A 27,882-nucleotide genomic window follows, 5' to 3' on the forward strand; every position below is an offset into this window, starting at 1 on the left:
CCAGTCTCCTTAAGCTGCACCAAATTTCACACACTAATATACACTCCCATTTTTATTTTTTAATCAAGATCCATCAGTTATTCCTTCAAAAAACAATGGAAACAAACAAACAAACAATAAAACCCACCCTATCTCACAATGTTATAAAATGTAAAGAAAACATGGATTCTGCACCCTGATCCAGATCTGCACCAAAATCTAATGGGTCCTTTCCTGAATTGTCCCAAATCCTTTCACCAAGTCTTGCAGTAATCCATCCAGTAGTATTTGCATAACCATGTTACAAACATTCATAACAGCCAACAAACAAATAGACGTGTGAAAACATAATTGGTAAAAACTGAGTGTAACCATTCAGATACATGTTTACATTAATTGGCTGTGTTTCAACATTTAGTATATTAAAATACAGCAACTGAAATGCTTTTAAAACAAGTTGAGACAATATGCAGCCATATCTGAAAAACTCACCGTTAAACTATTTATTGCATACTTTTTCCAGGTTCCTTGCTGAGAAATATCATATAATGTACAATATGATTATGAAAAGTTAACATAAAATAAACTTTTATTAAGTTCCACTACAGGTAAAAGGGGATAGTAAAGATAAGAAACATCCATTAAGAATAATTAAGAAGTAAACATGCATTATAAGCATAATGAAATATAAAGATGAGAGCAATATAATCATAAGGAAATATGTAAAATAGCAATAATATATTCAGAATGTATACAGTGTAAACAGGATTGGGTTTATAATATATTGAACTTGCACAGACAAATGAGTGTTTCACACTTAAATGAAAGGATGATACTGACATTATGATAACTATGACAGGAATGTCCCATTAGTGCCACCAGCAACACCATGACAAAGAATTATTCATAGATCAGTGTCTGCACACAGATGTTTTATTTAATTTACAGTATTGATGCAGGGGAAATGTTTCTGTGCAGGGGAAGTGATAATCTAAGAATGTGTGTTAGACTGTGCAATATGTGTATCCAAGATGTTATTCTGAAGGTGAAGCCATTTTGTGTACTATTTGAATGCAAGAGATCTCTGAAATCTCAGTTTCTGTCCTCACATTCATTACAATAAAAGACAGAGGCCTCACATTTGTTCATTTTCAACATAAACTTAAAGTGCTTGGATTACTGACACGAAACATTACATTCTGGCTCAACGTGAGGAGAAAGAGACAAAGTTAAGAAAACTAATGTTAACCTCAAACAAGAAGTTTCTGTCACCTCAGGTTTAACAAACCCAGAGTTGTCAGGAGTAAATTAAAGTGTCAGATAAAACATACATGGGTTTAACATATATGTTTAAGGTTTTGATTTAATGGGGACAATTACATAAACTCATGTCAATAAATGTCTGAAAATAGAGGTGCTGTGGAGGGGAGGGGCTGGGGGCTTGACAGTGACGTATTACGTCTTTTGTCGGTGCATTCAATAAATTAGGGAAATCTAAAATTTTTGTTAAATTTATTGATTCATAAGAACAACACACACTAATAAGCATTTATGTGAATATGTCTGCTGGTTAATGTTAAACTGCTGTTTTAAGGTCAGGTTTCACTGAGAAACATGTTTACTTTGACAGTGTTTATGACTTTGTGCTTGATAGAAATGTGTCATTTCCCACTTTGATGATTGATTTTATACAAAAAGTGGGCTACTGTCATATAAACCCGGCGGTGACCCGATCGCGTCAGCTTTTCTAGGAGCAAATACTTGTATGCATGTAAGGGCAGTGTGCGGAAGACGTTCTAATATCTGAGTTTAGGAGGGGTGCGTGAACGCAGCACCAGTGTTGGGGCTGTGAGGCTTGAGGACGGAGCACAGACACAGCTTCATCTACAGACTGCAGAGCCGCAGGGAGGTTGTTTACTCCGGTCTACTTCTTATTTACTTCGGAAATAACACAACAACAATGGAAGGACAAGTGTGCAACATCCAGGTGCTTCTCCGGGCCGCCGAGTTCCTGGAGAGGAGGGAGAGAGGTATGTTTTTAACCGAGGACTGTCAGTCTGCAGGGGGGGAGGAAGTTGCTTATTGTTAAACAACAAAATGCACAACGGAGACACAGAAACTATGCGATCGGAACACGTCAGGCACACGACACGCAGCAGAGGATCGAGATTAGAGGGAGATGTTTTTTTGCCGGGACTTTATTACAAGCGATCTTCCCCGTTTGACTCAGTGACCTACATATCCGAGGCATCATTGTACTCGAAGGCGCCAATCTGCTCCCGGTTTGAAAAGCAGCCCGAGCGCTCAGAGCAGTGACTGAAAGTCAAGCAGGGAATTAACCAAATGACCAAGTTTCATTCGTCCGCCTCGTTCTGTAGACACCGTGTGAGCTTCTTCCATGGATGGAAGAGATTTGATCACAGTGAAGAATCAGTGGGTGATGGCGCCAAATCCAAAACCAAACCGCCCGGCCGGCAGATGATGCTGATGACAGCAGCACAAAGTCTTTGTCCTCATCTCACCTCAGTCACTTCAAACCTGACGACGATGATCATTATAACAGAATAACAATGAATCATGAATCACAACACTGGAGCTCAGTCATATGAATCCTAAAATATCTTTTGTATTTAGCACAAGATAATAAAATTAACCTTTATCAGTCCAACAATGGGGGAGTTAGCAATTCTACAGTCAGAAAACAGACATCAGCAAAAGTAAGAATAAGTAAACGTGCAATATAATATAATAATTCTATGTTTTTACTTGTGTTTTTTGTTATTTGTGAAGCACTTTGTTTTGAGATTTGCTATATTATTACAATTGTTATGTTTACCTGTGAACAAAATGAAACACATGAGACTATATTTATAAAAAAGAAAAAAAGGGTTGGGTATTATTCCGATGTTCAAACCAACACCTCGAACCAAACAGACACTTGTAGTCGATCATCGTGGGCTAAAAACAGTGGCCACACCCTCTGAAAGTGTTTGTTTCCTCACACGAGCTGTGATGTGATTTGTTTTTTGCACAGAAGCAGAACATGGATATGCCTCAGTCCTGCCTCTCAGCCCAGGTCACTCCGATAAGAAGAGCAAACAGAAGAGCAGGAAAATATCTGCTGGTGGCAATAGGTGAATACATGATCCAATATAACTGACAGGAGGGTGTGGCTGTGAAGGACTTCCAGCTTTGATAAAACGCTCTCTTTCAAACTTACATACAACAGTGTGTATATTTCTCGACCTAACCATTTTGTCTCCTCCTGTCTCTCCCTGCAGGTCGGTTCACAACGAGCTGGAAAAAAACAGGTACTTCAAGTTATTTTTTTGTGATAACGTCACTTCAAGGCCACACTTATCTTTAAACACCCTGCTGGCACACACAAACCTCATGAGTCGCTGCTTGTTGTTGTTGTGCTCTGCAGACGAGCCCAACTGAGGCAATGCCTGGACCAGCTCAAGCAACAAGTCCCCCTCTCATCTGACTCCGTGAGGAACACCACCCTCAACCTGCTGAGACATGCCCAGCTCCACATAAAGGTGCACACAGATGCCCTGCACTGTCCGCATATGCAGTTTTAGGTGGTTAGGATGTTAAGATAACTTTTAGGGACCATGTTCCCGTGGCTTCCAGGTTCCAGCTTCTTTGTGTCTCATGATTTTTTCCACAGCTCACTCCTTTCTCTCTCCACTCCGCCTCCTCCTTTCAGAAGCTGCAGGTTGAGGACGAGTGTGCGGAGCAGCTGAAGGGTCGCCTACGCTGGGAGCAGAGGGAGCTGCGGGTGCGGCTGGAGCAGCTGCAGAGGGGCACAGAGAGGATGAGGAACAACAGCCATGGGTCAACCATGTCCTCCGAGAGGTCGGACTCTGACAGAGGTTGGTCTCACCTCCGCCTATTGGGCTGAACAATGCCAAGTCGTAGCAGAGAGTTTTGTTTTAAGTCTGTGTGAGTACAATTGTCAAGTGGCCCTAAGGGAGATTTGGATTACTGTAATCATTCTTAAAAAGGTGCTCCAAATGGCAGTGAAGGGGAAAAATCCACAGATGTAATTCTGTGCAAACAATATTTTAAAGTTTACTGAAGCATATAATTGGATAGAGAAGCTGGGAGGCAGTTTGTTAGCTCCCTACAGAGCCAGGCTGTTTACTTTGTTTCCACTATTTATATTAAGCTAAGCTAATTGGCAGCTAGCTTCATGCTTACTGTCATAATGTCAAGTTCATTTACATAACAAATGTCACATAGCTCAATGTGCTTCAAGAAGTTAACACATTCTATTTCAAATCAATGTAGTATTATATTATTATTATTATTGGAAAGATTTTTATTTATATTGGTCTGACTGGAGCTGAGCTATAATTCAGATTGAATTAAGCTTAACATGACATGGTCTCAATTTTACACTTCCAAATTCTTTTGTCTAAATGCAAAAATGTAATCAACAGCTTCATTGTGTTATTTCACACTCCTGAAGACTTGTGTGTACATACCACTCAACATGAGGATTTCTTCATATTTCCTCCCACTGATGATTTGATGTTTGATTTTTGTTACAGAGGACGTGGAGGTTGATGTGGAGAGCATTGTGTTTGACTGTGTGGACTCTGACGGACTGAGCATTACACACGCTGACGCAGACCACTGTTACTCCAGCATGGACAAAGCCTGGCTATGACGGCTGTAAACCTACAGTAACTTAGCTCGCTGTCACCGGTTTGAAGAGGAAAATGCGAAATCATGAAAACATTCCAAAAATCAAGCAAATGGAGAACAAGAGACGATGGGAAGGGACGTTACTGTACAGCTGAACACTTTGTTCTCTTTTTAAACAGGAGGAGCAACTTTTCCTCTCAAATGATGTCAGACTACAAGCTAAACAATAATGTCAGTTATGAATGAGCTGTGTCCATTTGCACTGAATAGCAGTTTAAATCACTGGGCTGGGATGGATGTAACATTGCGCATATGTATTTTTCGGCATCAACCACTGATGGCATTTTGATTTTATTTTCAAAGCCATGAGGTGTTTGTTACCCACAAGGATTCAAACAGATTATTCATCTTTTTAAGGGCTTTCCTAAACCAGATAAGGGCTTTTTACTCAAAACTCTTAACTTATTCTTAACTCCAGTATGTCTGTCCTGAATTCTGCCTTAAATCAGATTTGGTCTAGTATTCTATACAGCTTCTCTTTAGCACTAAGTTTATATTTCAGTAAAGACATGTGTAGCATGCACTTAAACATTAATCCGTGCTATGTTTTGTATTATTGTCCGACTATGTTACGCTCAGTCATTGTATTGTTCTTTTTTTTTTCTGTTGCACAAAACGATCACACGTTGCACTTGTTTTTATCTCAGAAAGATTGTGGTTGTATCCAACAGGAAAACAGCGAGGAGACATTGACTGGTCATATTTGCACAATGATATCCGGCAGTTAACGTAACCATGCAGAATATTAATTTGGTGTATTTCCTACTACATGATCGGTCTGCGATGAAGTGCGAGAATTCCCTATGTGAAAGAGACACTGTGAGCATTAAGGTGACTCTTTGCACATATCTAATGATAGTTACTGTTTGATTCACTGCAAATATTAACTGATGTTTCCATTTTCACCACTGTACACTTCGCTGCTTGCGCATGTCATTTAAAATGTTGATTATGCATGCAACAAGTACACCACTCAGGCAGGTAGTTTCCACTTGTAATGATGATGCAGTTAATGCTGTGTTACAAGTATCTATTCTATTCATTGCTATATATTTAATAATTGAAGGTGCTATTTCTTCCTTTCACTTTTGTATATGCAAGATGCCTTATTAGCTTTTAATAGTACGTATGCATTCATCTGTCTCTCCGCCCAGTAATATTATGTAGCATTTTGTACTGATGTAATCTTTTTTTATGAATAAATATTTTCTATATTTATGTTGTTTATAGTTATTTTTTACAAGAGTTGTGAAGGTCATTGAATGATGTCGCCACACTTAAACACGCAAGTAAAATACCAAAAAGCATGAGGAGTTGGAAAAAGAAAAATGAGAGCAGACATGTCCTGAAAGAAGGGAAAGTTTTGCTTTTTGAAATTGGTTTCACCATATATTTCAGACAAAACCCCCAAATTTCTGAAAGAGCTGAATATTTAAAGTATGAAGAGTTGGAAAAAGGAAAATGGGAGCTGTATGTCGTGAACGAACCGAACATTTCAGTGGTTGTATGGCTGAAATTGGTTTAAGTATGGAGGAATCATTGCCGACCCAATCCCAGATATAACAGAAAAAGGTGAAATTTTCAAACTACTTGATTTGTAAGAAGAAATATGAGAGCAGACATGTCCTGAACAAGCTGAATGTTTGAAAGTGGATTAAGTATGTGGGAGGAGTTTGTGACCAAAGCCTCAAATCTACAGGAAAAGCTGAATATTTCAGAAAGTATAAGGAGTTGGAAAACGGAACATTTTGATGTTTGAAATCGGTATTAGAGGTATGTGGGAGTTGTTGGTGACCAAAGTCCGATAATAATAGAATAATAAAAAGAAAAACTACAGTGTTATGTCGTTATTACACATAGATAACAAGTGTACAAAGTCATCACAGCACGCTGCTTACAAATAAACTGTCCTTTTATTGACAAGTTGATATTGAGTTGATACAGTAAGAGCATACTGTTATATGGGTTGTATCATCAGATCTGAGTTGGGTGTACAAGGTGTCATCGTTTCCTTTTGTACACACATTATGAATTGAATATACTGATCACCATGGCAACCAGATTGTACGACAATATCAGTGCTATGTTCTTCGTATAAAGTTACTGCTGCCAACAGAATGGACCCTTTTCAGTCAATTAACTTCAACCTGGTAAAATTATTAAGGTGGGTGGCTGAACGGATCTAAAATAAAACCACAACTTAGCGAAATCACAAACATTTGCATGAATTGGATATTCAGTGGCATGTTCTTTTTAGACAAGAGGCTGGTAATATAGTGAAACTATTACAAAACAACATGGTGTACCTCTAAAGGAAGAATAAAACTTTGATGGGCACAGTGGTTGAACAAAGGTCTGAGGAACTGTGTCAGGGTTGACAAAGTGCTGTTGTCATTTTATGGCAACTCCAGCCATATTGCTGTCCCTTTCTATGATCTCTATCTCTGGTTAATACTGAGATGATCTGGTATTATAAAGGAACAACATGATTCAGCATGGCACGCACAGGGAGGCTGGAACAGGCTCTTGAACCCAGCTCAGGCCTTTTATGGTCCACCCACCATTTTCATTTGGATGCTTCCTCACAGAGGTGTCGTACCCATGACCGGGATCAGTCTGTCTTACCCTGATGCTTGTCTGAACAATGAGAGGGGGGTAAAGATGAATCTGTCCCAGTGTCAGTGTCTACACAACCCATGATTCAAGTAGATCATCACACATATTGTTTCTTCTGGGCTTGTGAGGCGAAGTCTTTGGCTTTCTCCTTAGCTGCCAGTGCTGTCTCCCTCGCTCGCTCTGTGGCCGTTTCTGCCAAGGTTCTGGATGGAGTTTCACCTACAGAGGAAATAAAATGTTGACCTTAATTTGGCTGAACAATTTATATATGTTGTTCAAGAATACAGGTGCTATACCCTAAAATTCTTTAGCTGTCTGTGTAAGTCTGCTCTCCACACCAAACCCCATGACACATTTTCCAGAGGGGCTGTATGTGAGAATGCATAATGTACGAGTCTGGAACTCATCATGCCCCGCCTCCCACACACTCTAGTCAGAAGCCACCCTTCACCTGAATGTGCCAGATATTTGTCTGTTGTTGTGAAAGTGTCTGACCTGGAAAATAACTGGCTGCATTCGGAATATGTGAAAGACAAACAGGAAAATATCCAGTCCCAATTTTCCAGAGTTCAGCTCTAAAAACACACTTAAGTCGGCCACTGCAGTTTCAGGTGGTGGCAGACAAATACTTTAACTTTCTATGAAGTTGTAAGAGAGGCAACACTTACAAGCTGAAAAAGCTGATATAAACAAAACTTAGAAAATAATCTCGAGAGCAATGGTTTCTCTCCTTTTTTTGCCACACCCTTCTTTAGAAGCTGCTGCCCAAGTTTTCCACACACAAAGAACAAAGAGGTCTTGTGTTAAACAGAGTGAACTCGAGAACATCATGCGTCATATTTTAGATTTGACTGATGTGTAAGATGTCAACCATCAGTTCATCTTGTACTTTAAATCTGCTGACCTGAATGTTTACAGCCTATCTACCATCAGAGCCCTTGTTTCCTTTTCATAGCAAATTCTAGCCATAAGTGCAATGCACCAATTATATTTGTTACTAGTTATACCACATTCACATTTTAACTACATCAGATCAACATGTAAATGTCAATAGAGATGAATAAGCTGGTAAATGAATGAGAACTTACCTTGCATTCTGGACAGTACATATTCAAACCCCTTCATGGTCTTAGTAACACTGGTCTTGAACCTTGCGAGGCCAAATTCCTGGAAAGAGAAGACACACATCAACCAAGACAGAAAATAGCTCTTGGAGATTAATGTGTCTGCAATCTGTAACTCACATCCCATGTTTATTTATGTGCACTCTCAGCGCTGGAAAACATTTAATAAATCACTCAGATAACTCAGCTGTTGCATCTTAACACAGAATATTATGCTACAGATTCTAAATGACAGATCAGTGGTTGAGTCTTCTTGTCAGACTCCACTGTTCTGTGCCGTTACGTAGCGCTGAGCTCCACTTTACTCTACTGACCTGAACAGCTCTAGAAAGCCCATAGACATTGGAGGAGATCCAAGCTTCTCTATTCAACTGTGTCCAGCCGCTGTTGTCAGGGTTAATTCGATACTCGCACCGCTCTTCTACAGACTGGGGCAGAGAGAAAACAAACAAACAAGGACAACGTGAGGCCGTGCTACGACTATATGTGACACTATGCACATGTAAGTTCAAGCACCAGGTTACCATGAGGCGAGCGTGGCTGATGTTCCATGTGAGTGTGGTCATGGTCCTTTTGTGAGGGTCCACGATGGAGTCCTCGATGATGTACGCTGAGCTGGCCATGTGCTTTGGGAGGTACCGTTCCATCCAGCGAGGCGCTCGACTGACTTTGGTCAACAGACGTCTGGAAATCAGGCAGTTGGATGGAGTAACCTCTCTGAATATTATGTCTTCAGTCAAAACATGGTTACTGTGGGAGAGAAGGAAATGGTATGGATTAAGACATGTAGGGGTGCAACTAATTATTATTGATATTCTAAATTTCTTTGTTGAATACTAAAGTCTTAAAATTGATTTTGTCTAATAAAAGTCCAAAACAAAGATATTTAGTTTCAAATAACCAAAGAACAAACAAAAAACAGTGTTAGGGTGTTAGCTAGTGGAGGTAAAGAAGCTTCAAGTTTTCTCTGTTACAGTGTCACATTATCAGTTCATAAATTAAAGGTTCAGTGAGCAGAATTTAGTGATATCTAGTGGTGACGTTGCAAGTTGCAGCAGAATACCCCTCACTTCACCCTCCCCTTCCAAACATGAAGGAGAACTTCTGTTGTCATAAAAACTCAAAAGGTGTTTAGTTCGTCCAGTTTGGTCTACTGCAAAAAACATGGCAGCCTCTGTAGAGAGGACCTGCAGTATTTGAATATAAAGGGCCCATTCTAGGATAAAGAAAACAATTCGTACAATTTGCATGATTACACATGAGTGAAAACATGTGTAGGACTATTTAATATCTGCCCTTAGACCCCTTTCACCTAAATCTTCCACACTGAACCTTTAAGTGTGTGAAATGGTACACTACAAAATAAGCTATTGACAATTAAATGTAATAAAAAGAACAATATGTGCATCTGAACTACAGTGGTACTTTCTGAGGTACAGCATAGAATTGAAACAAGTGAGTGCAGCCACACTTTCCACAGACACAATGAGAGCCAACACGCTGCACACACACCTGTAGGGGTTGGGATATCGCTGCCAGAAGGCGATACAGACTTGGTCCCAGGTATTTTTGAGTAAACCTGCGCAGGAGAAGTATTTCACCATTGTTCCCTCGGTTTATTCTGGCAGCAGCAGCAGCAGCAGTCTGTGTCAATACAGAGCCAACACAACAGGTCATCAGTTTACTACGTTACTTCAGCCTGTTCAGAGTTTACGTAGACAAAATGTGACTCACAGAAAGGTGTCAACGACTGTCATGAGGATTCAGGCTTTTGTTAGAATGTGCACACACATGTGGAATCAGTCAAAGCCATCGACAGACACGTTCAGGAACTTTCCAGCTAACAGCTACACGACAGCAAAACAAATTCAAGTAAAACACGTTTAAAAAAAAAAAGTTCACTAGTGTTGCTCTGATCAGCCTGTGTTCCAACGTTACACATCACACACTAAAACTCAAATATATTGAGGTCAAGTCAAATATAACGATACTGTCCCATCTGTCACGTCCGCACCGCTTAGCTTCCTGTTTAGCATGAGCTAGCCTAGCATGAGATATGAATTAAAAAGCTCGGACCTGGAAGTTCCCTTCGCGTCGCCATTCAACGGCATCGAACCTCCGGCGGCAGAGGCAGTTAGTTACCTGTGTGGGGACATCGACGTTCAGGACATACGTGTCAGCATGTCTCACTGCTGCCGGGACGAAGCTCGCCGTGCTGCCCGGCCACAAGTCCTATCACACCGAGGCTCAGGAGGCTGGAAGTAGAGGGAAGGTCACGCTGCACCACACTTCCGGTATGTGGTGCAGCTGTAAGGTTCAGTTCGAACACTAGGGGGCGCCACACGCCTGTATAAATGCCACACAGTGTCCATCAGAGCAGCTGTTCTCCAAAGAGTTCACTTCATGCACTTTGGATCGAATGTCTTTTAATGTAGAAACAAATAATGACTGCATCTGTAAGGCTCCAACAAAAGAACATCACCCAGGAAACCTAATATTTCCCTTCACAACATTAGCATAATCATGGCTAATCTGCCCTCGCCTTGCTATTTTTGGACATGCACCCCTTAAGCACAATGTGGTGGAAAACAGATGGAACATTTATCCTGCACAACTAAATCAGCCCTGAAACCATCTCTTGTCTGCAGCAACAATCTTCACACATCAGCCGTAATGCCTAATGGGTCCAAACTTAATGTTGTGGTCTGCTGGTATGGTCCCAATAAAAGGCTTGCAGTTTTTATTATAATCCAAAGCACACAGGGGAATATAGGCTAAGCCGTGAAATCAATAATGTGGGTGTCGAGAAGAAACCAGCAATGCAATATTTTTCTATTTATTTTCTCTGTTGAAAAATGAATCACACAGCACATGCAGGCAACATTTGTCTGCTTCATTAAATCATTTATTGGATGTTGGCTGAAAGTTTATGTGAAGTAGAAAAAATGCTATGATCTATTTTTCCTCGATTTAGACAATCTATAGAATTTTACAGCTGTCACATTATTTTTCACTCAACAAAAATAATTCTCCCTAAAACTGTGACTTTATGTGTTTTCGCTTAAATATTAAATTTCCATGTACCTTTATTACATAATTTCAATGTAAAGGGTCTCATTTAATGACGTGTTTTCTGTCATGTTGAATTAGTGTAAATAAATCAAATCACTTCAGAGTGAAAAGTGAAAGTTGTGTGTTTAATGTATATATTTATGTGTAAGTTTAATTTAATTTAATCACAGCGCTATTTTTTAAATATGACCCTTTTTATTGATACTATAAAGATACATGGAAATGTAATATGTAGTTGAAATACATATCAATTCACTGCATTTTTTGAGTGTACATTACCTTCAGTCTGCAGGCTACATGCACCGCAGCACATGCACTAACTACCCCCAAGAGTTTTGAGTAGTGTTAGTAAAGGCTGTAAGTGGTTCACACCTTTTTGTAAAATGCTTTAATGCCACAATCTGACTTCATTTGAAGCCTATGTCTGTTTATTTCACATGGAGGCACGGAACAGAGCTTCTTAATGCCTGAACGTCAAATGAATGGTCATTTGTTTTCTCATTCAAAGACCACGAACAAAGGACACTTTATGGGTGAAATAAATCCAGAACAGGTTTTCACTTCTTCCAAGTCCCCTCTTTTTTTTTTTACATACCCTCAAAGCAGCCACCCCCCATTCACTATTAAAGACATCAAGAACTTGTTGCTGTCGCTTCGCACGGTTCAGCAGCTTCCAATCCCATTTATCTGTACAGAGACTCCCACTGCTCCGTCTGATCAGGAGCAGCTGGTTGTGAACACAATTAACTTCCTGGTTGGCGAGAAAAATCAGCAGTGTCAGCCACTGGTAACTTGGATGAGGATTAAATATTGCACATCGGCAGTTAATCCAAAATGGATTCATTAATTCAATTTAAATTCATCCAAATGTTTTGAGCAGCTGACAAAAAAAGTGTGAAATATGAAACATCAATAGCCTCAGCTTACGCAGGGTATGCAGCTGAGCATAATAAATTGGACACGAGCAACCAACAGAACACATTTTACATTGTACCAAGTTACTTAACACCTTAGCAAACATCTTCCACATATATTTGAACAGGTTCAACAAATGTATTTTCACAAGTACCACTCACAAAGTAAACAATAGTCTTACATAACGAGATTTACACACAAAGCTTTGAGCCCTCTTCAGTGACAAGGATACTCAGGATCAATTCAAGTCAAAATGTTACTTCTGAACCACATGCACCACAAAGGAGAGGTGTGTTCAGTGTGTTCAATCATATCCTACTGGCTTTAAAAAAAATAAGTTATGTTAAACTCATACAGCGGTGGGAGGGTGCCCACCATTACGACCATTGAGAGTCAGGCCTCGTATGGAGCGGGTCCTTAGTGAGCCCTCGGGGTGGAAAGACTCTGGCTTATCCTCACAGCGAAAGACCATGAGGAAGCCATTCCGGTAGTTTTTATTCATCCACCCGTACAGTAGAGGGTTGGTAAAAGTTGAACACATTGCCACGATATGGAACACCGTGTATATCAGTTTGTACTCCTTAAACCGAAGCACCAGGTCCAGATCGCTGGCCAGCTGGAACACATGGAACGGCAGCCAGCAGAAAGCAAACACCACCACTACAAGCGCCAACATCTTGGTGGTCTTTTTGCGGCGGTTGATGCTGTCGTTGCGGCTGGATGGGCTGATGTGATTCTTCAGCTTGACCCAGATGCAGATGTAGGCATAGCTAATGATGGCTAAAGGAATAATGTACTGCAGGAGCAGCACCGAGAGGCTGTAGATGACTCCACCCCTGCTGGTCTCGTGGGGCCACTTCTCCGAGCAGACATCGATGCGCAGGTTGATGGAAGGTATCTCTTCGTTGCGGTACTCTCTGAAGATGGCCAAGGGCGCTGCCAGGATGGCAGACGTAGTCCAGGTGATCGCCATGATGAGGAAGCTGGAGTTCCACGTGAGGCGTCGACCGAGGTGGAAAACGATACAGCGGTAACGTTCCAGAGCGATGACGGTCATCGTAAGGATGGAGACATGCACACTCAGGGCCTGGGCAAAGGGTACCATGTGGCACAGCACGGCCCCAAACTTCCACTCATCTAACAGAGTGTAGACCAGAGTGAAGGGCAAGCACAGAGTGTCCACTAACAAGTCGGCCAGGGCCAGGTTGGCGATGAAGAAGTTGGTCACTGTTCGCATGGTTCTGTAGCGAATGATCATGTAGATGACGAGAGAGTTGCCCAGCAGCCCCAGCAGAATGATGAGGGAGTATGCCATTATCAACGTGATCTGAACTCCAAGGTGCTTGGTGATGTCACTGTGGAAACCAGGTGGGTGTAAACCCATGCTGTCGTTAAACAGAATAAAGGCATCACTACCAGCTTCTCCTTCATCCTCTGTGTTGTTGGATGAGTCTTGGGGACTCATTTTAGTGGAAGATGCCAGGTCGAGGCCGTGCTGGCTCCTGAAGAGAGAACACATGAAATAAAATCACTGTTTGAGACAGACCAGGAAGAATATTGTTCATACAAGAAATGGTAGTCGTTCTGAAAAATAATAAAAGTTTGAAGCTGTTTATTTATTTATTTTTATTTATCTATACCACTTGTACTTTTTGAGTGTCGCAGGGGGTGCTGTAGCCAATCTCAGCGGACATTTTGCGAGAAGCAGGGTACACCCTGGACAGGTCAGCAGTGTATCGCAAGGCCGACATACAGAGATAAACAACCATTCACACTCACATTCACACCTACAATCAATTTATAGTCAATTTAGGTTCTCCCTAACACCAATCGTGTTTGGATCGAGAAAGGAAGTCCGAGCACCAGGAGAAAAACCCACAGAGACACAGGTAGAAAATGCAAACTTCACACAGAAGGACCCCTGCCAAACGGAACCCTTATTTTCACCCCCGATCTGCATTGTCATGTCGCTGCCATCTGTCGCTTGTCTTCACCAGAAGAGCAAATCATGTGCTTCATGATCCGCCCACATCTAAATATGTATCAAAAGCAACCAGTCCGAGTTATGAGTGCAGTTCATGTCATGAGGGACACAATCTCTCACTGGCTTCCCATTGCCAAAGATTAACTGTGTTTGCACAAATACTTTACTAAACCCTGGGGCTCTCTGGTGGTTGACCCTGCTCAGGGTTTTTATTTAATGTACAACCTTCTCTTACATTATCCTCCATCATTCAAAACTAACTAGACAATATTGGAATAGTACCTAAAACCATATTGTTTATTTTCAGGGTCTTTTTCCCCTCACAAGCACTAAATGAACTGCAAGAGCTTTGACTAAATCCAACTTCTAATGAAACCGGATTAAACAGAAGTGATACACAACTATTTCATTATTCTCCTCATATCATCTGAAAAAGGGCAGTTTGCATTGTAAAGGACACACTGTTATTAAAGTCATGTAGTAATTAACTTGAGAGCAATGACACAGTGCTGTTTGGAAGAGAAGAGAGTTCTCTATGTAATTACAACAATCGCACAAGATGGCATTAAGGAAGAAATGAAGAAAATGGAATATACATTTCAGTTAGATGATAATCAATATAAAAAAACAGCTTTTGCTCTATACACTTGTTCCAGACCATATTTCTAACCTTGAGATATTCATATTAATATAGCACGCCTGGGGCTGAGGTACATGCATTCATTTGGCGGCCGAGAGCAGCGCTCTCAAGAAATATGAACACCTGTGCCATGACAAAGGCTGGGGGGAGTGAGTCAGTTCAAAAATTCATCATTAGAGCTGTAGACTGCTCACACATGCACGCAGCCATTTCATAAATGGAATATTGTGAGGTAAGCCTTATTTCTGACAGAGAGAGAGAGAGAGACCGGCACTGGCCCATGTTACACAACAATGTCTATTTTTGAAAAGTCATTTTCTCCATGTATAGTTTCTTTTACTCATTATCTTGTCTCTCCTGTCAATTTACCTGTGCAAGGCTGAGTGCTCTTGAAGAATATAGAGTGTCTTGTCACACATACAAAAACTTAATGTCAAAGTTGACCTTTGAATAATAGTTGAGATTCTAACAGAGCAGATTAATGCTAATTACATTTAATGATATTAGACCCAGCAAATGGCTTTTCAACAAATCCAGAATCTAATTTGATGATGAAGGTGGACGAGTTAGAGGAATATAAATGGGACACTGTTGTAGCTACTTTGTGTGCCTATGGCCCAAAATCCAATTTGGATATTTTTGCGGCTAACACTCAAGTCCTTCTGTTTTGACACAAACAGGAGAACATTTAATGAGAGGCCATTGCTTTGGTGACAGACACACTTTGTCGGCCTGGGTCTGTTCCTGTAGACGGTTTCTCTGCAGATCTCTGAACTGACTGCAGTTTACTGCTGCAATTGCTTTTTTTCAAAAATGTGTTATAATGAAAGCTGATGGAAAAAAATATTGAAGTTATCAATAAAATGGAGAGTAAATGCTGTTTTGTGGCATGATTGTGTTGCTTTATTTTCTTGTATGCATCAGTAACTGGATTCAGGCAACAAATAGTCGAGGCGACAAGTGTGCATGCGTGCGTGTAAGTGTACGTGTGGTGTATATGTTTGTGTGTGTGTGTGTGTGTGTGTGTGCGCGCGCGCTCGCGTGTGGAGTATATGTGTGTGGTATGTAGTGTATATGTGTGTGCGTAGTGTGCATATGTATGTATGTATTCATGCTGTGTTTGTGTCTGTGGAATTAAAAACATTAATTAAGGCTTTTGGTTCCTTAAGATTTAAGTACACAACACACACACACACACACACTCACACACACACACACAAACAAACACACACTCACACACACACACACAAACACACACACCAGGAGCCCTTAAAAACGAGCTCATACAAACATTATTACACTGCCAATAAAGTAAAAAGCGTGAACATGTACAGGCTGCCTGTAACCCCCTGTCACCAGAGAACGCACAGCCACGCACGGACCCGCTGCATGGATTTACCAACAGACTGCAGGCGTCATGTGCACTTTACAAAGGATCAGTAATTTGTGAAGGCGCCCGGTTCCTCTGATCAGAGATGGTAATCCTGCACTTGAGGCGGGCTTGTGTGATATGAAGAATACACCTGCTGGAGCAGAAAGAAGCTAAAACCGGATTCTAATCATCTCCATGCACCGTCGTCAGATTATGATGAGCTGCCTCACTCCCAATCAAACGCTCATTGATGCTTCGTTCGTGCGTAATTTGTCGCCATTTGTGTAACTCACTAAAAAGTGCGCAATCAATATCTCCACTTGAGCCATCAAAGCTTATTCAGCCGCGCAGACAGGTGCGCAAACAACGCCAACACTCTGCTGTGGCAAATAATGTTTTCCATGATCCTTTTCAAATGGTTTTTCCTCGTATCCAAATTACGCACATGTAGTTTCAGTAACTACAGGTTACACTGTCACAGAGGAACAGAGACATTAATACCTTTAAGCATTTCTGCCATCAAACTAATCTCGCAATAAGCACTTAAAGTCGAAATCTACATATTAATGGACTCACCTTTTCCCCTCTATATCTCCTTTCGCATGCGCGTCTTCAGTCGAGACTGGCGTGAGACATTGAGGTGGGAAAATCCCGAAGCTCCTCCCAAGCTGTGGCAGCACACAGTGCGCATCTTGTGGCTCGACCGTGCGTTCCTGAGGCTGCGGGTCTGTACGACTCAGTGTGAGTCTGTGAGCGTCTACACCAGCAGCGCCAGGCAGGGTCTGTCCGTGGGAGATGTGCGCAATGGATGCGCTCTATGGATCCACATTTTTGTTCTGCATGTGTGTTATCTCTATTCCACTCCATTATTCAGCAAAGAAACACGTAAAAAATGCAGTTTGAGTAGCTCAACACGTCACTAAGTTTATTACATTTTATATTTTGATATGTGTTTATGTTTATCCTTCCTTGAAGGCTTCTTCCCTGTTATTTCTCCCCTTTTCTTTATGAGAACAATTGCAAATGAACTTTGGAACAATCATGGGTTGTAAACAACACATCATCATATTGCTTTATTCCAGGCTCCATCATTTCACTGTCTCAACTGATCTAATTTCTGCAATCAGATAAAGAGTGGGCTGGCACAACACTGTGCTGCATGTGACACAATTTCACATTGTTGTGCAACATGCAATTGTTGGTTAACGCATAAAACCTACTGTCAGATTTAGCTGATATGCCTCAGAGACAATGAACACACAAATCCCTCACACAAGCTCATTTTTGTGAGCTCCCATGACTTCCTAAAAGAGATTTAAGTTTCTGCTGAGTGCATATTGTTATTTTTAGTTGGAGCAATAGACACGTGCAAAGGCAGTATTTTAGTGCCAAGATGATGAAAGAAGAACTGTTGTTGAATTGTATGGATTTCAATCAACATTTTAGTATTCAGAGAGAATCTTTTACCTAAATGACATTAAACACATGATGTTTTACTGTTGACTGGCTTGTGCCGACTTTCTTTTCATGGAAATGCTTGGAGCAGTGTATGAAAAGATGGAGTCTTCAGGTTACGTCTCATGGCTGTTTTTGTATGTTGATAAACTTGTGTATATATATGTACATCTGCAATATATTGAATTTACAGTGAAGAACATTTTCTATGCTTGAAATTAAAATAAAACTCAACCCACCTTGAAAACGTTTATCTTGAAATAACTTGGATTTAGAGTGATGGAACTGAGTCACATACTTGCAGCTCCCATGACTCTGTTTGAAAAGAGTTCAGCTTATCAGACCTGTGGCACAGAGACAAATTAAGAATGTCATTAAAGAATTTAGGAAAGGACTTGAAAACAGATGCCACTTGAAAGAAGACAAAGTAGATAAAGGAGCATAAGCCGAGTTGAAAACCATCCCTACCTTCTGCGAGTGAGGATCACCAGAGGTGTTTTCTCCTGAGCGTTGTTTCTATATTTCCCTGGAGCTGCTAAGAGTCGGCTCTCATCGTCCCAGCTGAGATTTATTGTTGAAGGAGCAACACGAGATTCTCCAATGCTCTTTGTGGTATTCAATAATTCAATGATTGGAGATTGACTCAACAACAGAGATTCAACTTATTGATTAGGGCAGGCTGCTCCTCCGCCTCAATTTATTCTTTCAATTATGAGGGCTGTTCTCCTTCCCCCCCACACGCACTGGGTCACTCTGCAGTCAAGTTTGTCAGTCCACATGCATCACTGGTAAAGGATTTCTGTCATGGCCACAAACAACAAATCTGCAACAGGTCCCAAAGCAGCATTATCAGTTTACCTGGGCTCATATCTGCATGCACCTATATTGAGTGAGCTGTGACTCCCCTCCATATGGCTGGGGATCCTGTTTGAACAGTCCACTGTTCTCAATCTGTTCACTGCCTCAGTCCAGCTCCTCTGAGAGCACTGGTGCCACTAATCCTATACATGATCAGAGACGGTGTGTGTACACTGGGGTTGTTGTGCCTGTCTCTTGTGGGCTGTGTGAATTATTGAATGTGGGAGAGGAGGACGCACGAACACACACATCCCAATGACACCTCCGCCATTTCCCTTTCTCTCTCAGTGTTGCTCAGATGAGGCCAAACTTGACAGGTAGAGACTGCTGTCTATTCAAAGACAAGCCTTTAACGATTAAAAACATTGAGTTGAAAGGATGGCGAGTCTGTGAAGAGTGCAAATCGGATTATTTTGCGTGTGATGCTCCAATTATACCTCCTGCTGTGCTTTTCCTTTATTCTACTCAGGTCAATGTATCTGGGAAAGTAAAAATTGATCTAGGGCGTAATCCTCTGTCTCCCATCAAGCCTCTGATGTCCATTTGTATGTAAATATAAACAGGAGTTCAATTAAATGAACTTGAATGTTAAATAGTTTTCCTGTGGTGCTTAATAGTGTTTCTGCTAAACAAGTTGGGTTGTAACAACTTGAAATCATCAGTTGTCAGCAAGAATCAGTCCATGGGGGTGGATTATCTTAAATAATAAATGAAAAAATAAATAACATTTTTTTCTCTCTCAGCTTGCTGTAGAAAGTGTGAGTTACAAATAACTGTGTGTTTGTAAGATGGGCACCTGGAGATCTGATGATGGGAAATGTATTTTTCAGTCTTTTGAGGGTTTGAGACTTAAAGTCGTGACTCTCTGTTAAATGTTAACCATATTTATTGAAGTGGAGTCCTGCCAGTCCCAAAATCCTGGCTGCTGGGCTGCTTGTGTTAAGATGTAATTAAGTCAATTGAAAAATGCCCAATCACAAAGCCATTGAGGTTGCTCTGCAGAATTATAATATTGTGAGATGCAGATTATGTGTTTCAATGCAGGACCTTCCCAAAATGAAACAGAAGATAAGTGCATTGAAGTAGGAAATGTTTTTGCATCAGTTTCCCAAAAGGACATAATTTATGGCCTCGTCATGGATAATTGCAAAGATGACGTTCTGGTTAATATCGTTCTGGTATTTGGGAAATCTTATGTTCACAAACCTATAAACCTGAGAGTTAAACCTATAGATTGAATGTGTTTCACAGTTGTAGTCGTTTTAATTTAACTTTATAATGATTTATTTCGTTGATTTATGATTTCTTCCATTGCCTTTTCTCTTGCTTATCATTTATGAATATAGATGTACTGGTTGTTTTTTGTAAAGCTTTTATTTACTAATTAAATATATCTATTATTCAGTATCTGATTTAGGTGCCACATTGTTTGCACGTTTGAAAAGTGTCTTCATCACCCTGCTGTTTGCTGTGAGACTTAAATAAGATTTAATGTAAAAGAAAAATGCAATGGACATAACTCAACTTTATAGCAGAATGGTTCAGAAAAAAGCCCTAGTCTTTTTAATTAAATGATTAATTTTATTTACTCATGATTTATGTATTTCTGTTTTGATTTCTTTCATGTTTTCTTTCCTTCTCTCTTATGTAATACAATATTTTTGTCTCATATCCATCTTTTCTCTTGCTTATCATGTATGTATATAGATGCACCTGCTTAGTTTTAACATTCATATGATCATGTTTTACTATTTATTGTTCAGCATCTGATTTTAGCTCCATATTGTTTGCACGTTTGAAAATGATCTCATAATAATAATGAAAGTGTCTTTCTCATCGCACATCCGGCTGTTTGCTGTGGGACGCGTTGACCAATCAGAGGAGCGGGCTGTGGTGGACGCATGCGCAGTGCGCGTGTACGTGTTGTTCCCAACAGCAGCCCGGAGGAGCAGAGTCCGGCTCTGAGAGACGTCTCTCCGAAATACTGACGAAGCGTGAGTTTGTTAAAGCGGTAACTTAGCGCTGAATGTTGTCTCGGTGTTTACCTTTTACTTTGGCTTGTTTACTGTTTTTGAAAAGGTTGTTTACAGGCTGTTGTACGTCGCAAACAAACCATCTCCTGTACAAACAGCGAGCTAACACTGTCCCATGATGGATCACCTGCTTCTCAACTGCTGGTGACACTTGACTCGAGGGTTTGGGTGGAGAGCTGTTGTTGTTGTTGTTGTTGTTGTTGTTGTTGTTGTTGTTGTTGTTGTTGTTGTTGTTGTTGTTGTTTTGTGTCTGTCTCAGAGGCTGCTGCTCTGTAGGATCCAGACTCACACAGTGGTTCAGCTCATGTTACAGTAGTGAAGTAAAGTAGTGAAGTGTCAACTGTGTGTTTCTCTCCTCCTCCAGGCTTTTGCTTTCATTTCCTCAGTTTGGACTCACTGCAGAGGGAAGGAGCCCTCATCATGGCCACTGCTGCTTCTGCTGCGCCTCCTGCTGTTCCTCCTTCCACCAAAGGCAGCCTGAGAGAGGATCTGACCTGTGCAATATGCTGCGACTTGTTCCGTGACCCCGTCATGCTGGACTGCATGCACCACTTCTGCAGACCCTGCATCTCCAGGTACTGGAGGGGAACCCAGGGGCCTGTGACCTGCCCGCAGTGCCGCAAGGTGTTCACCTGCAGGCAGTTTCAGACCAACTACCTGGTCACTGCCATGGTGGAGAAGGTCAGGGCCACCACCTCGCACTCCTACATACAGAACCTGGAGGTGAGTTCACCCATCTAAACCGGAATCATCCGGCTGGCACCCGTCCACCACTTTATTCTTGGTCACCTGGAGAGTGGTAATCTTAAACAAATACCTTTTCCCTTATCTCAAAACATATCTCGCTTGAATTGCTCAGGACAAAGTTCACTCGACACGCCCACATTAGTAATTCTAGTAATTCTTGCTAGGTTTACCTGTTGTTTACAAAATGTACAGATAAGTCATTATTCAACTTTAAAGTTATTCTTTTAAGGATTAGTTTGATGTTTTCAGAAATGTGCTCTCTCAGTTATTTTCAGAGTGAAACTGATAAAACTCATGTATTACCATTCACTATATGCATGGCTGAAACCAGCAGCTGCTTAGCTTAGCATAAAGACAGGGAACTCCTGGCCTGGCTCTGATCAAAGGTAATAGAATCCACTTACAAGCACCATGAAAGTTTAATAATTAACAAGATATATCGATAATAACAATTTTTTCAGCGTTAGGCCATTTCTTGGTTGGACACAGTTGCTTCCTGTAGTCACTGGATTTTGGCATACTCTTCACTACGGCCTTCGCATCACTGTTCATCACTGGACAACCTTGCACAACTATGTTATCGCCAAATCTCCATTTCATGCAGAACTTTCTTCTGGCAGGTGTTTCGTCCTCCTTTTCCTCAGTGGGTTGTTATTTGTTTTAAAGTTCACCATATCTCTCCTAATTAGCCCCTACCTCTGATTGGCTACTGTTCCCTGTTTGGTTATGGTTTTTGGTTATGATTATGATTTTTGGAAAAGCTCTGACAAACAAGACCAGGTCAATACTTAGCACATGGCTGGACCATATAGTATATGTTATGGGACAGTATGACACTAAGTAAAATATAAATTACGTAATTTTCTGTTTGCACTTCGGCTACATTACACAGACTTTTTATGAGGGTGGGGGCTGGTTAAAGTGCGTTGAATGTGCGGTTCAGCCTATTCAGACATTTTCCTTCACAAATATAGCTCCTCCAGGTAATATTTTAGAAACTGTTAGGGCCAATTCATTTTTTTAAATAGTAAAATCAGAAATCAAAGTTTGGTTGGCCGGCCAATGGTGTAACTTGATCATTTTTTCCACACACATATTGCAGTGCCCATTGTCCAGCAAAAACATCGCTTGTTATGTGCAGGTCGATCCAAAAAACAAACAATAACCCACAAATAAAATTTTACACAACATTTTAGTAATAAACTCACTGTTTGGTGTCCTGCATTGACAAGCAGGCCCTAAAAAGTTGGAGCTGCTTGTTGTTCAGTTGCAGTCTGTAGAGTGCAGTGCAGTGTTTCCCTCAATTGCCTAGATGGTCCAATATAATAATCATAATGAACCAAATTAAAATGTGCTGTTGCGAGCATAGATTCACTCAGCCCCTCCTTATCTGTCTCTTTGTCTCTCTCTCTCTCTCATTATCTTGCTCTCTCTTTCTCTCTCCCCCCTCTGCTTTTCAACACAACAACAATATACACATCTCTGTTAAGGTATTATCATATTTTTATATATATAGTTATGTACACTACATTGTTTTATAGTTATTGACTGATATTTATTATTTATTTATTTTATCTGCCATTGTTTGATTTGTTTTTACATAATTCTTGTCTAGAAACAGCTGAAAGAGACGTTGGAGAGCCACCGCTTGCGGAGGGAGGACTACATTAACAGCATTCACAGAGAAAGAGACAAGATGGAAACAATAAAGGTACAACACTCCTCCGGGAGGGAGACTGGAGGGATGGCAGCACTTAACAGATAAGAACGCACATGTTCCTGTCTAATGTCTGTTTGCAATACGTCGTTGTGCATGTTTAGTTGTGTTTGCAGATGTGGAAAGTCACAGTTTGAGCTTTGATATGTAAAACATATTGGTTTTGTGCTTGTGTGCATGAATACCTTTCTAACCTTTGACTCTTTTAGTGTCAGTTATGCAAAGGAAATCCATACATCATAATGATTCTGTCAAATTTGCATTCGGAGAAAAACCCGTTGCGTTAAACCACCCACAATTTTTCAAACATGAAATTGTACAAGGAGAGGGGACCAAAAGAAAACCATAGCTAATTTATTTAAGGCAGATGGATGATGAAGAGCTTGAGTTTATCTGTGCTCGCTGTGATGAGATGATGGACAGGAAATCCTTCCTCTCGTTGTTCAACATTTTGATGTCTTTGCTGCAATCTGTTTCTTGTTAGTTTCTATTTAGAAAAGTATTCTCAAGTGGGAGTAATTGGGTGTTTCTAAAACCGAACCCTCCTCACTCCCTCTCCGTGATGGAGCATCAATCTTATTCATAGTTTCTCTAGCGCCTGAATGAAGCCTCCTGCTTTTATTATAACCATGGTTATTCCCAAATAAATGCAAAGAAAACAGTATTCAAATCTTAATATTATTAATTGATTATATTCCCATTCTGCCTTGCTGGTGGTTTTCTATTGTTTTTAATGCTGATGTATACAAGATACTCTGTTTCTGCAACAGTCCCTGTTAATATATGCTTAAATACAATAACATTTAGTCATCCACCATTTTCCAGTATGGGTTTATTTGATTTTAAATAAAACATCATCTTTATGTTGTTAATGTCTGTACGACAATATTAAATGTCTTAATTTAAGCAGTTTATGAGTAAATGTTTATATGAGTAGTCGGAGGGAACTAACATTTACAGAGCCTGTTTCATTAGGAACATAACACAGGCATCGCACATGGTCAGTAAATCGGCATTAATGCAGCCTCACTGTTGCAGAGTTTATGATTTATTGTCAGTCCCTGCTGTTAAGATTAGGAACCCTCCTTGCGAACAAACAAAACAGATTTGAAGTGGATAGTGAGAGGATGCACGCACTGATTTGTAAAAAAAAAAAAAAAAAAAAAAACACTTGGCACCTTATCTAACTCCTTGCAGTTTCTAAGCGGTTGTGGAAAAATTACAGCACTGCACAAAAAATTATTTGCTTTAACATCACTGAATCCTCCCTTCAGAGATTTGGAGCAGATCTGCAGGTCCGTGTCAAAGCGGAATTCAGAGCTCTCCATCAGATACTGGACGATGAGGAGTCGTGTATGCTGGAGCAGTTGAGGAGGGAGCAGGAGGATGAGCTGGAAAAGGTCCAGCGCCACCTGGAGGCTGTCAAACTGACCGTGAGGGAGCTGGAGGAGAACATGAGAGTGCTGCAGCAGGCTAGTGCTTCCACTGAAAACATCGTACTGACCGAGGTGAGGGCCTTAGTTAGGACAAAAAGTCTAAATAAGTATGAAAGTTTGTTTTTCTCAAAGTAGCTGCCGAGCCATGAATTCAACATATCTAAATCTGTCATGTAATTTGATTTCTTTGAAACAATCCTTTTTTCAACACAATTTTTCTTTCATTTCCTGCTGTAGCTCCCAAAGCTAAGGTAAGTGTTCATTTTAGTGTTATGACTGATTGCCTTCGGCACTTTCTACCTGCCATGTGCTTATTTGATTTCTAACTCCCTTTGTGCAGAGAATAAATGGTTTGAAAAGTATGTTTTTTCCCCACAGACCATGTGCACAGGTGGATGCTGCCCCAGAGTTCGATACAAACACTTTCAGCAACAAATACATGGCCCCCTTACAGTACATCACATGGAGAAAGATATTCAAGTCATTGAAGCCAGGTAATTTCCCCTCTAATGTGCTTCACAGGGAAAAGATTTTAGCCGAGAACCAGTTCTGCCTCATGAAGGGGAGTAATTAAGGAAAAATTACATAAAGATGTTAAAGTGCTAACAGAATGACAGTAATGACACCATTGTTCCAGTGATAAGAAAATCATCGCTATTGTCGTTTAATGAATTGTTTCATCCCAAAGGTCCGTCCCCACTGATGTTTGATGTGGACACGGCGCACCCGAGCGTCAGAGTCTCCAGGGATAAAACCGTGGCGGTCGAATGTGACGGCATGACATGGCACTCTGACAACAGCAAGCGCTTCCTCCAGTGTGTTAATATTCTTGCTGCCCAGGGCTTCCACTCAGGGCGCCACTACTGGGAGGTAGAAGTGGGCTCCAAATCCAAATGGGACCTGGGCGTGGCCTCGGAGGCTGTGGACAGACACTCGCGGATCAAGCTGTGTCCAGAAAGCGGCTACTGGACTCTGCGGTTGCGTAACAGGAACCAGTACTCCGCCGGCACCCAGCCCTGGACCAGGCTGCAGCTCGGGTCGTCCCCTCAGAGGCTCGGTGTTTTCTTGGACTGCGAGGAGAGGAGGGTGTCCTTCTACAATGCAGACGATATGAGTCTGCTCTACTCGTTCACCAATGGGCCGAGGGGCAAAGTGTTCCCCTTCTTCAGCCCGTGCATCAGTGGCAGCAGTCAGGAACCTCAGCCTATCAAACTCCTCCACTACCCGCCTCTTGCGCTGTCCGGCTAACATGGCCGCAATCATTTCACCACAAGCTTTTTAATTTGTAAGAGCTGTCAATTCACTAAAGCCTGTTCTCCCTCAGTGATTTGAGGACATTATTGCCATAGTTTGCATTACGGTGCCAAGAAGATTGTACTTGCTGTTATGACTGGTTATTACCAGATTCTTCTATTTCCTATCCAAAAAAAAACTTAAAGACCTTGAAATGTTATGAAAATCTCCACTTAAACAAAATTCCATTCTACTGTAGTCATTCTAAAGAGGTTCATCCAGAAGGTCGGAGCGGTCAGCAGAAACACATTAAAGCACCCCATCATTTGGGTTGAATGTAGTGAAGCTGAGATGCATCTAATTATATTTCAGTACTGTTCAACCAATGATCAGCTATAGATGTATATTTGATGATTATTTCTGTCTGTCGGCTCACTTCTAATGTTTCTTTTAAAGCTTTGAGTTAAATCATAAGAGAATCATATTGAATTTTACTTTGAGATTCTGTTTGATTAAAATAGTTTAACCTGATTTATACATTAGTATGAAATGAAAATTCAGTGTGTTTTTATTTGAGATGTTTCTTGATGTAACTTTATAGCACTTTATGAGTTCTTATGCTGATTGAGCTTCTGTTGATCTGTCATTGCACATTCATTTATATACATTACATGTGCCTAGAATGCGTGGTATCATGAACTTGATTGTTTATTAGTTATAGTGGCTGAGAGAGCGACAGGATTCAGTCCATACAGTACATTTTGCATTGTTGTCATGTCAGTTAGATGCTCGATGATGTACAAGATCAAAGACCCATAACAGTTATTGTAAAAAAAAAAAAAGTGCTGATACAAATAATAAACCGGATCACTTTTTCTTTCTTAAATAAACACTGTCTCCGATTCTTTTTCTGCAGCTGTGACACTGCACACTCTAATGACCTCACTTGAAATAATCAAGGATGTTATTAAGCATCATCAAAGCAGAGTACACCACTGAGAACGCAACACTTGATGGGAATCCACAGCCATTCGGCAAGAGCGACAGGCAGAGGGTTGACTCCCCTGCACCTGGACTGGAGCGTTTGAACACACAGGCAATCTCTGACACTCCAAACAGCGAGAATAGGCGGGCTCTCGGTTATCTTCGCAAACACACGAGAGCACTGCCGTCCTGTTTCCTGCTGTCAGGTGAAAGGTCAGATAAACAGAGTGACAGTGGTGACTGCTCTGGACTGCCGGGATGGGCCTCAGGGGCACGCCGGAGCCGGATGCTGTTGCCTCCTCTGCTGACTGGAAAAGTGGCACAATGAACTGCACCAGAGGGGACCCATGCTTTTCCTGCACAGCGGCTACATGGGTATGGGTGCACCGACAGCTCAAATATCACACACTACTTCCACTGGTCGAGACCAGAACTAACTCAAGCTCCTGAATTGAACAGAGCTTTAGTAGTAAAACAATTATCTCCAAATACATAATCCTCTCTGCTTAACCCAACTATATTGTGCTAAAAAACCTCCTCAGTGTCCAGTGGTCAATTTTGAACTGTATAGCGTGCAACCTCTGCCAAGGTCCAACAGTCCCCCTCCTCCACTCCAATCAAACTGCACCAAAATGTTCAAACCTATAGATATTAGTTCTGTAAATAACAAAATAACTAATAACTAATGAACCAACAGACAGGGGAAAGCACAACCTCCTGTCTGAGGTAATAAATAACATTTCTCCATATGTACTTAAAGTGTAAATACTCAACTATTTACTAACACGTTCTGGGATCTCCTCGAGAATTAGTTGATACATCTAAAGGGGTTCATCCCATGACCATAACATTTTTAATGTTTGCTGTATCAACTTTATAAAGTGGCCATTTAAGCCAGAGTAAAGTTAGCATTAGAACAAAAGTTGTGTTTAAATGAAAGAACTCCAACTCATACATTTGCTTGGAGCTGCAAGGATTCATCGACCAGCCCCCTACCACTT

General features: G+C 40.9%; 4 protein-coding genes across 5 annotated transcripts; 2 read left to right on the plus strand and 2 right to left on the minus strand.

The window, feature by feature from the left end:
• Positions 1-1,811: 1,811 nt before the first annotated feature.
• Positions 1,812-5,913, plus strand: mxd3 (MAX dimerization protein 3). The gene is made up of 6 exons (XM_020080152.2): positions 1,812-2,009; positions 3,014-3,113; positions 3,261-3,290; positions 3,407-3,521; positions 3,692-3,857; positions 4,539-5,913. Exons 1-6 carry the CDS (start codon positions 1,940-1,942, stop codon positions 4,655-4,657), a joined length of 600 nt encoding a protein of 199 aa, XP_019935711.1. The 5' UTR covers positions 1,812-1,939; the 3' UTR covers positions 4,658-5,913.
• A 676-nt stretch (positions 5,914-6,589) lies between these two features.
• On the minus strand, positions 6,590-10,733 carry prelid1a (PRELI domain containing 1a). 2 transcript variants are annotated; one of them, XM_020080140.2, is made up of 7 exons: positions 10,578-10,721; positions 10,170-10,282; positions 9,948-10,079; positions 8,960-9,185; positions 8,750-8,863; positions 8,400-8,478; positions 6,590-7,530 (listed from the first exon to the last, which is right to left on the minus strand). In XM_020080140.2, the coding sequence occupies exons 3-7, from the start codon at positions 10,037-10,039 to the stop codon at positions 7,409-7,411; spliced, it is 633 nt and encodes a 210-aa protein (XP_019935699.1). In that variant the 5' UTR covers positions 10,040-10,079; positions 10,170-10,282; positions 10,578-10,721; the 3' UTR covers positions 6,590-7,408. The 2 variants fall into 2 exon arrangements, with proteins under 2 accessions (XP_019935699.1, XP_019935689.1); XM_020080130.2 differs by lacking the exon at positions 10,170-10,282 and having other exon boundaries at positions 10,578-10,733.
• A 585-nt stretch (positions 10,734-11,318) lies between these two features.
• Positions 11,319-17,156, minus strand: npy7r (neuropeptide Y receptor Y7). Its single transcript, XM_020080116.2, has 2 exons — positions 16,995-17,156; positions 11,319-13,924 (listed from the first exon to the last, which is right to left on the minus strand). Exon 2 carries the CDS (start codon positions 13,885-13,887, stop codon positions 12,772-12,774), a length of 1,116 nt encoding a protein of 371 aa, XP_019935675.1. The 5' UTR covers positions 13,888-13,924; positions 16,995-17,156; the 3' UTR covers positions 11,319-12,771.
• A 3,436-nt stretch (positions 17,157-20,592) lies between these two features.
• trim105 (tripartite motif containing 105) lies at positions 20,593-26,787 on the plus strand. Its single transcript, XM_020081246.2, has 7 exons — positions 20,593-20,725; positions 21,129-21,487; positions 23,127-23,222; positions 24,503-24,736; positions 24,902-24,915; positions 25,043-25,158; positions 25,353-26,787. The coding sequence occupies exons 2-7, from the start codon at positions 21,185-21,187 to the stop codon at positions 25,910-25,912; spliced, it is 1,323 nt and encodes a 440-aa protein (XP_019936805.1). The 5' UTR covers positions 20,593-20,725; positions 21,129-21,184; the 3' UTR covers positions 25,913-26,787.
• The last annotated feature ends 1,095 nt before the right edge of the window (positions 26,788-27,882 follow it).

This window comes from Paralichthys olivaceus, chromosome 9, assembly GCF_024713975.1.
Source record: "Paralichthys olivaceus isolate ysfri-2021 chromosome 9, ASM2471397v2, whole genome shotgun sequence".
In the NCBI taxonomy this organism is placed as follows: domain Eukaryota; kingdom Metazoa; phylum Chordata; class Actinopteri; order Pleuronectiformes; family Paralichthyidae; genus Paralichthys; species Paralichthys olivaceus.